General features: G+C 40.4%; 1 protein-coding gene across 2 annotated transcripts; it reads right to left on the reverse strand.

Moving 5' to 3' along the window:
- Nucleotides 1–2,033: 2,033 nt before the first annotated feature.
- BTF3 (basic transcription factor 3) lies at nt 2,034–9,333 on the reverse strand. 2 transcript variants are annotated; one of them, XM_079761933.1, is made up of 6 exons: nt 9,207–9,333; nt 8,551–8,619; nt 5,035–5,148; nt 4,721–4,922; nt 3,226–3,282; nt 2,034–2,319 (listed from the first exon to the last, which is right to left on the reverse strand). In XM_079761933.1, exons 2-6 carry the CDS (start codon nt 8,617–8,619, stop codon nt 2,273–2,275), a joined length of 489 nt encoding a protein of 162 aa, XP_079618059.1. In that variant the 5' UTR covers nt 9,207–9,333; the 3' UTR covers nt 2,034–2,272. The 2 variants fall into 2 exon arrangements, with proteins under 2 accessions (XP_079618059.1, XP_079618058.1); XM_079761932.1 differs by lacking the exon at nt 9,207–9,333 and adding an exon at nt 8,969–9,181.
- Between the last annotated feature and the right edge of the window lie 663 nt (nt 9,334–9,996).

Consider the following 9,996-nt stretch of genomic DNA (forward strand, 5'->3'; position numbering starts at 1 on the left):
GTAACATAACCCTATCTCAATATTGAAACGTTACAAGAAAACCCTTTATTAATCCGTAGCCACGACTAACATACACCAGATTATTTAAATAGACCAAAGAAATAACCTCGTTAGAGGTTGTTGGAACCAAGCCTGAATACAGGCAAAACAGGGTTAACCTTAGCCAGCATCTGCCACAGGAAGCAAGTTGCCCTGGAATAGGCCTAGCCTGGAAGCCCAGTGCACTTTTTACGTTTGTCCCTTACCTATAGATTCAGGGTAAACAACTGGATCTTCAGATAGTGGCATTCTTCACATGCTTGTCAGCCTGTCAGTCACCCCAATCTCTTGGGATGGGTTAAGACAATCTCAATTTTGCTGCTCGAAGCACAGCCGGTGGACCTACAGCATCAGCATTGCCTGGAAGCTTATCAGAAATGCCGATCTTCAGGCCCCACTCCAGACCATCCCAATCCTCTGCCCTCCTTTACCCACTCCACATGCTTTGGTCAGTTATATATGTGACATTTGTAGCAGTTTTAAGCAGCAGCACATGGCCCTAGCTGGTTTTGCTCAGTGGCTAGAGCGTCAGCCTGTGGTCCTGGGTTTGATTCTGGTCAAGGGTGGGTTGTGCAGGAGGCAGCCGATCAATGATTCTCATTATTGATGCTTCTATCTCTCTCTCTCTCCCTTCCTCTCTGAAATCAATAAAAATATTTTTTTTAAAAAAAGAACCAGCACATGACCTACCACCTTTTCACTCTGGCAGAAAGCTGAGTGCCCCAGAGGTTGCCCCATTAGCCTAGGATCTCAAGTGAACATATAGCAATATAGCAGAGTCCAACCTAACCTGTAATACTCTGGATACATGTAATTTGTAAATCATTGAGACTTTGGAATTCTTGTTACTGTGATATGCAGACTGTAAAGAAAATAATACAATGTTAAGATATGCAAATACTGTTTACACACTTCATTTTTGGTAGTTAATAATTGACTTTTAGATATAGCAATACAGTACTTTCAAAAGGTACTTGTAAGTTATGAAAATTTAAAATGAATTCTTGTTGTTGTGTAGAAACTAAGGCAATTTTCAGTTGGCATCACTGCAGGATGTACGTAATTGTTTTAATTACCATTTGTAAAACTGTTAAATTGCTTCACTATAATTACTAATACAAATTTTTAAAAGTAGCTCTATTACCGAGGGGCCTTTCTGGTGTGAAATTGTTCAGTACTCTAGTTATGGTGGCAATTACACGTTACAACTGCATACACAGGTCAATTTTACAGTATGTTAATTTAAAATAGAAAAAAGGAGCCCTACTCATTTTTTGTTATGACTTAAGGTAAAAGGGTGACATTCCTACTACCTTTTTTCCAGTTATCTTAGAGAATAGCCTACAAGAAGGGATTAACTACTTTCACTTTTTTAAGTAACTTTTGGTTACATCTATCAAATGGAGCAACTTCATAGAATAAGGATTAAATGAGAGAAAATTAAGTGTGAAAGTACATATAAGGCCCTAGCTGGTTTGGCTCAGTGGAGAGAGCATCAGCCTGTGGGGACTGAAGGGACCGGGGTTCAATTCCAGTCAAGGGCACATGCACAGGTTGCTGGCTTGGTCCCCAGCAGGGGGCGTGCAGGAGGCAGCCGATCAATGATTCTCTCTCATCATTGATGTTTCTCTTTCTCTCTCTGAAATCAATAAAAATCTTTAAAAAAGAAAAGTACATATAAGGCACTCAGTATATAGACAACATTAAGAGAAAAAAAAAAACATTGCTCTACCACGAAGGAGTATTCTATTCCCATCTTACAATTATACCCATCATATAAACCATGGAAGCCCTGAGGGCTACTGGAGGGAAGTTTTCAAACATGAAACTTTATACCACCTTTGTTACATGATTCTACCATGTTAAATCTTTAATAAAATTTCATCAAAGATTATGTCATATTACATGCCATGATTAGCTTTCTACAAACTTTGCTTTCTGTGTACAAATCAGTGTCAATGAAATAAAAAATAAAACTATACTAGGCAAAGATCTTTATTAACATGTTTCAAACTTTATTCCCAAGCTTCTTCAGCTTAATTAGCTGCAAAGAATGATTTATGTATAAGCAAAAACTGAAAAGAGCTGCAATGTCCAGGGGCACTGGGCTAAAAAATATTAGAGATCTAGATTTTATCAGATCCATAAACAAAATTTGAAAAAGCAGTCATAATATAAAATAGCAGCTCCCAGAAACTTCTTCAAGTTTATCTTCTTCAGAAGTTGACTCAATTCAGTTTGCTTCATTCTTGGAAGCCTCATCAAAATTCTCCACAAGATCTAGAAAAAAATTAAAAAGGCAGAAACTCAGAAAAAGCCAAATCTACAAATATAGATCTTAAGAGGAAATAAGGAAATGTTCTCAAAATATATATTACAGTTAAATCAGTATATAAATTTAAAAGTTTTTATTTCTAATAATACCACTACTCATTTGGCACATTTTGAAGTGTATGTTTTGGCATATAATTAAAACAAGGGAAAGAGGGAAAGTCATTAATTTGCCCATGGCTGTGCTTAAAGAATATGTATATACTCTCCCTATTCTCATCGCACTCCAAGAATTAAACTTAAGCAATATAACACATTAGTCAGTTTGGGGGCAGAACTGAAGAGTACTGTGACACACAATTCTAAAGTTTTCCTGGATTCCTGAGGACACTTGTCCGTGCAAAGTGGAATTATTTATGATCTAGTGATTCTACTCCCCAATATTTGTTTTACCACACAAAAATATATCCAGTAACAGCTGAGATAGAAAAATGCCTCATGATTGCCAAAGCAGCTTTGCTGCTGATATTAGAATGGTTATATCCCAAGATATCTGAATAACTTCTCCGTGCCTTCTTATAAATTTATGGATCTCACAGTAGGAAACAAGTCATTTGTGGTCTGTAAGTAGTTATTACATTTAGGTAACAATATGCATACTTTTTATTCAATACTTATGGTTATATACCTCCAACTTCTTGGGATCCCAAATAGAAAAAACCAAATCTACAAACACAACTCCCAGTGAAATAACAGTACACTACTTTTCTCATTCTAAGTGAGTAAGGTTCATGTCTCCCTTACTCCCTCTTTACTCTATACCACCTCCCTCAAGGTAGTCTTTCCTATAGAATAAAGATTCTTTATCCTCCCTTGCTAAGATTCTCCAGTTTAACCACAAGTGAAGGTTCCTACCTGGAACTTCATCATCATCATCCTCTCCAGTAGCAAGTGGCGCTTTTCCATCCACAGCTGTGAAAGGGAAATGTAAATATTACTCACACATTTGTTTGTCTTCAATAAACATTAACCAAAAGAAGTACAGATGAAAGGTTTATATTCATGTGACATTTGGGATCTCATCTATAGTACTAGCAATAACATAATATTCTACAAATGAGCTACAACACTAGTAATAGCCAACAAACCAAATTCTATACCTAGGTTTTCAATCCTCTGGCCCACCACAAACATTGAGAATGAGAATAATGGGGAGCCCCCAGGGTATAAGTAAACCCACGTACCAAATTATGGTAAGCTTTACTTGGGGAGGCAAATTAAGAGGCTGTTTTCTCAAATACTCTGTTGTGTTGTGCATGGCATAAGGGAGATGCTCAACAAACCTTTACTGAAATGAAAATAAAATGATCAAAAAAAATTTAAGCTTCTTTGAGTGGTAAGCATCCAGCTTCCTTTTATTAAACAGAAAGTGAACTACACTTGAGAGTTGGAATCTCACAGTACTGGCCCCAGGATGTTCAGTGGACTGCTTCAAACGCCTATTTCAGCTTTGAAAGTCCAAGACGACTTTCTACAAACTCTTACGCTTTGCCCTAGCCGGTTTGGCTCAGTGGATAGAGCGTCCGCCTGTGGACTGAAGGGTCCCGGATTCAATTCTGGTCAAGGGCACATGCCCGGGTTGTGGGCTCAATCCCCAGTAGGGGGCATGCAGGAGGCAGCCAATTGATGATTCTCTCTCATCACTGATGTTTCTCTCCCTCTTCATTTCTCTCTGAAATCAATAAAAATATATTAAAACAAACAAAACTCTTATGCCTTTCCAGGTGACAAAACAATATATAAAGTGAAACAGAGTGAGTGAATGCCTAGAAAAACATGGATGACTAATTAAAAGACCATATAATAAGCCTGACTTGCTTCTACATTCCTATTCTTCAAAATTTTAGTCAGAGAGCTTCAGCATAAAGTATCCATACCCCTGAGGTACAATTATTCAACTACATGATTTTCTGCCCTGAACAAAATCCTTATCATACTATAATTAAAAACACCAGAATAGTGGCAAGCGAATTCTTAAAGATTATTGGTAATATCAGTTATATAAATACAACTGAAGAATTCTGATAATTTATAATATATATTTAATTAATTTTAAACTGCCAGTTATCAAAAGAGCACCAAATTAACATTTTCATACTTTCCAGCTAATAAAGGGTAACATTTTAAAGTCTCTTATCCAACCCAAGAAAGCTAGTAGGAAACAAACAAGTATAATAATCACAGCATACTAAATTATTGCATATCCTATGAATACTTGCTTAAAATCAGTGTAAAAATTGATATTTTTGGAGAAAAGGTAGCATTTCCAAATTTAAAGATATTCACATTCACTTTGAACCTGACATTTTAGAAATCTATTGGATAAATCAATAACCTGTGCAAAACTCACATTGTTTGGGCAGAGCTTCAGCCAGTCTCCTTAAACTAGTCAGACTGTCTGCACCAAGCTGGTTTAAGATGCTGGGTAGCATTTCTGTCAGCTGCTTTGTCTCAGCATGGCCGGTAATGGTGAAAGTGTTCGCTGCCAGAGATGCCTGAACTTTAGGGTTGTTAAAGTGGATCACTGTTCCTTGGTTTGTAAACATATTTACCTATAAAGAAAAAAATATATTTTTAATTAGCAGTGCCCACCAAATGTATGAACATTAAAAGCATTTTTCAGATAAATCTTGTTTTTCTAAAGAAATAAAACTTGACACTTACCTCTTCAATACCAGAGATATTGTTTACCCCTAACTTCTTTAAGGAGAACTGAAGTTTTTTATCATCTGCTGTAGCTGTTCTGTGAACCACCTTCTTCTTTCTACGAGCAGTTCCCTAAAGTGGAGATAAAGGAAAGAACACAGCACACATTTATACTGTAACAGACATTTTCAAATGGAAAGGTTCAAATTCCTTTCTGACCTTTGGATATGTATAAGAAAATTACCATAACCACAAACTTTTATGCAGTGAGAAGGCAGGTGAAAGCAATGAGGGAAGTCAAAAGCGGGAAAGGACTTGTCTACAAATCCTTAATAATTTCTAAAATTCTAGTCTTGTCAGATATAAATTATCTTTTTGAAGTCCTACTTTTTACATTAACTGCTCTAAAGTGATCAAAGAGGTGGCATGTGTCAACCTAAATTACTAACCTTTTGTTTTTACGTTAAAGAAAAAGTAACATCCATTAATATTCATAGGCAAGACAGTGTATGACACAAATGTCTGTACAAACTTCCATAGTACGCAAAAGTAAAATCTGAAATTCTTATCTTAACCTTGATCTGTCCTGCCCCTACTATGCCATTCTTGACCACACACAAACGCATCTTCAGCCAAATAAACCTGTTACTAAAATAGGCCAAACAGGAGTTCTTGGACATACTGTTCTTCTTCCCTAGCATCTGCATGGCTCCCTCTCTCACTCAAGATCATTGCTCTTATGTCACCAAATTCAGAGTGGCCTTTCCCAACGACCCACACTCACCATTTCCCATCTATCCAGGTTTATTTCTCTTTATAACACTATTACTAATAAAGATAAGTATATTTTATTGTCTGTCTCCCCTTACTAGAATGTAAACTCCTTGAAGGCTTCTATTCTATTTACTGCTATAAAACTCAGGATCTATAACAGTACCTGGCTTACTGAAGGTAGTCAATAACTTGATGAGGGAATGAAAATAGGCTTCAGGAAAACATGTGGTCTCTTGTACATGCCAAGTCTCCAATCTCCCTTTTCTCTAAAATATCCTATAAACTTCCAAAACCAGGCAAATGTGACCATCCATATTCTGCTTACTAACTCTTTAATAACACTCATAGACTCCCATATAGGCTAAGACAGTGGTCGGCAAACTCATCAGTCAACAGAGCCAAATATCAACAGTACGATTGAAATTTCTTTTGAGAGCCAAATTTTTTAAACTTAAACTTCTTCTAACGCCACTTCTTCAAAATAGACTCGTCCAGGCTGTGGTATTTTGTGGAAGAGCCACACTCAAGAGGCCAAAGAGCCGCATGTGGCTCGCAAGTCGCAGTTTGCCGACCATGGGGCTAAGACATTTATATTGTACACAAGGCTCTTCATGGGAGACTACCACCACCCACCTACCTCACTGTCCCCAGCCTCCATACCAATTCTGATCCTTTAAAATCTTGCATAAGCCAGCATCTCTTCCGTGTTTTCCCTAAACTATACAATTAATATCCTTACCCAGCCAAACCACTCCCATCTATCTTTAAAATGCCTATCTTGCACCATGTATGTGAAAAAATATTTTTTAAAAAATATCTATCTCCCCTACTAGCCTTAAAGCCCCCTAGATACCTTACCTAAATTTTGTATTCTCAGGATCCAGCATAGTAAAGGCTTAAATAAATCATAGTGTAACTGAAGAAAATATCAATAATTACATGGAATACTGGTGACCAACGCCCTCAAAAAACCTTTAAAATAACAATTACCTTGAAGTGGTCATGTAGAAACCTGGTTCCCAGAGAACCCTCTCTAAAAGACATTCTAAGAAACTACTATAAGATTCTAAAAACAAAACCAGCACACCTTCTATAGTTTTCATACACTTTACATAAATAGGGTTTACTTTTCACTGAAATAATTAAGTTATTATCAATGTTCTGATCAGATACTGAAATAAAGAGCTCTTGTAACACTTACCTAGAAGTATCTAACACTTGCAATTTTCTCTTAAGGCAAAACTCACTCACCTGATTTCACATCCCATAATAAGCAGGTTTCTTAAAAGGTGAAGAAAATGTTTCCATATTACAATGACAGAAATACTTCCTCTATTAACTAGTTAACAAGTAAAGCTTAATCCTACATCAGCCTTAAGAATCCTAGATAACCCCAACGTTCCTTTACCTAGAATGATTTCTCTCACAAGTTAAAGGGACTAGTGATCAAAGTAACCAAAAAAAAAAAAAAAAAAGGCACATTAACTAAAGTTAAAAACACCATAAGAGCATCCAAACACTGACCCACAAAGATTATAATGAGTTTTTCCGTCACACCTAACTTACAAGTCACACCTAGCTTACAAGAACAAGAAATACCTACTGTTGTTAACAGGTAGGTGTGGGATCTTGAATACTACTAGCTGGGGGGGTAGGGGTGGATGAAGATACATACACTGCTGGCAAAGTCCAGTAATTAACAGATGTACATCTTACTATTTAAGTCTAAGTGCAAATTTGGCTATTTCACAGTAGACTGTACTTGAAGGTAAATGGGTAAAGTTTGGAAAAAATCACAAACCCACTAATAGATAATCAATTTGTAGTACAGAAGTTGTTACCATACAAGTGAATACCAGTTTTACCAAGTGAAGACAGGCTCTGTTCCAACAGGCTACACCACACCTTGTTAAATACTAGGAATGTGCTAACAATGCAGAATATAACCAGGTAGACCTCGGTCTAGAGTGGACTTCTGATTTATGTAAATTACTTAAGAGAACAATCTAAAAACTTACGAAGTTCAAAAAAAGAATCCCCTCGGACTCAGTATCCACCAGGAAAGACCAATGAACCAAAAACTTATCATTAAAAACCCACCAAACACTCTCATTCCCTCAGTTTTAGCGAAATCGCAAAGTAAAAATAGAAAGACATCCACTTTAGGTAATATTTTCGAACCCATAGTCCACTGCTCTTAAACTCCAAAATGTACTTACAAGAAAGATCTTCAAACGCCCTGGAAATATGCAACTACTGCACTGGAGTGCATTAGCCAAGGAAGCATTACAAAAGAAAGGTCTTAATCTACAAAAGAAACCAACTCACTAGTAAGGCGACTGTATACAACCGAAGCCAAAACAACTCGGAGGTATAATGGCCACAATGATACGCCACTGAAATGACACATTTTCTTACTAAGTACATTAGGAAACACTTTTGCTCCACTTAAAACACTGTAACACTGGGGAGTATGTTTACACACAAACAATGTTTGCAGTCTACGTAGTTTTTCATCTCCACTCACTTGCTTTTTTTCCTTTGAGTATACAGCCTGCACGATTCACGGATACATTACATTGCACATCACATTTAACCCGCCGCTCCCTCCCCCCAATTTGCTAGTTCCGTGAAATGCCCTCTATAGACAGGGTCACACGCCATCGACATTAGAAATGCAAAAGGAAAAAACCCTAAACCTTACACACACACACACACACACACACACACACACACACACACAAAACTATTAAAACTTACTTTCCCACCAATGCGCACTTGTGCCTGCAGTTTGGCGAGTTTCTCTTGGTTCATAATAGTTTCTTTCATCTAGAAAAACAGGAAACCCTCAGCGAGGAAAGGTCTAGTTCGCTCCAGCATTCCACGCTCGTTATTTCCCGACACACCGGCAGAACAAATGTCCCACACGGGCCGAGGCCTGGATCCCAAATCCACCCCGCAGGGCTCCCCATTTCAGTGTCGAGAGGGCCGAAAGAGCACCCACCTTCCTCCCCCCTCCCCCCGCAAAGCCCCCCTTTTTTACAGACCCGGGAAATGGGGTCTAAACCACGCCCGTCCAGCACCCCCCCCCCCCCCCCCACCCCGGCCCTGGCCCGGCCTCGGCCTCGGCCTAGCCAGGGCCTGCCCGACCGGCCACTCTCCGAAAGCCTCGCGGTACCTGAGGCTCCTGTCCTCTGGCTCCGCCGCGAGGTGGAGGAAGAGACGGCGTCGCCTCGCCCCCAGGGCAGCCGCCCCTGGCTCGACCTCGACCCCGAGAGTCAGCCTGAGTGGGTGCGCCTGTCCGTCGCATCGCCTTCCTCTCCTCAGCCCTGTCCCTCCCTGTCTCGCTCCTTCCGGGCACTTCCCGCCCCCGATCCCGTCCTCCTCCCACGCCGGCGTCCACAGCCTTTCTGTACCTTGTTGGAGAGGAAACGGGGCCGCGCGGGGGACTAGGGCTGACGCTCAGGGGGTCTAGGGCAGACCAGCTGAGAATAAGCGCACACACGCGGGGACGCAAGATGGCAGCTAGAGGGAGGCCGGAAGTGACGCAAGGCCACTTCCTTGAAAAGTCAGGAAACGGACTTGGCCCGAGCTCTGGGCGGTGCTGCGCAAGCGCGGCCCCGGGACGCGGGTTTTGTGACTCTCGCGCGTGGACGTTCTTCCCTTCGCGTCCAGCGCCGCCCGGGCGGCCACCACGCCAAAGGCTGGGCTGGAGGCACCGCGAGGAGGCCTGGGGAAAGCCATACCGGGGGTCAGAGAGAACAGTTTCTTGTGCAGTTAGAGTTGAGTAAGTCGGCCCCGTCTCCCTCTCGAGTCCTGATCTCAGGTTTGCGGAAACGCTTGGGGCGCCCAGCGTTTGCTCTCGGCTCGCAGGGTGACCCCGAAAGTTTTAAGAAATTACCCGTCGGCCCGAATGAGCCTTCACCAAAATGTTTTGTCAAAAATAATGAAGCTAATTTTGCTTTCTAAGGCTAGGTGGTTTGGTCTGTTGCAGGACCAGCGTCCGAAAAATCTGAGAAGCGTGTTCAGAAAGTAATTCAGTCGGGCTTGGGACGGGGCCGGGTAATGTGCATTTCCGCCCCATAGCAGGTGGCTGATGGCCTTAGACCCGGGTACGTGAGTGATTACCTTTCTTCTCTTGTCTCACAGACAAAGAGTTTACTTGATATCTGTTGGCATGGACTTGACAACTAGCGAGTCACAACT

Source organism: Cnephaeus nilssonii (genome assembly GCF_951640355.1).
Source record: "Cnephaeus nilssonii genome assembly, chromosome: 2".
NCBI classification, from domain to species: Eukaryota; Metazoa; Chordata; class Mammalia; order Chiroptera; family Vespertilionidae; genus Cnephaeus; species Cnephaeus nilssonii.

Excerpts from the sequence above, each read along its gene's own strand:
- BTF3 (XM_079761932.1), bottom strand. The coding sequence starts at position 9,100 with ATGCGACGGACAGGCGCACCCACTCAGGCTGACTCTCGGGGTCGAGGT. Across the intron at positions 3,283-4,720 it reads TGAAGCTCTGCCCAAACAAT|CTGTGGATGGAAAAGCGCCA; the intron begins GTGAGTTTTGCA and ends TCCCTTTCACAG. Across the intron at positions 2,320-3,225 it reads TGATGATGATGAAGTTCCAG|ATCTTGTGGAGAATTTTGAT; the intron begins GTAGGAACCTTC and ends ATTTTTTTCTAG.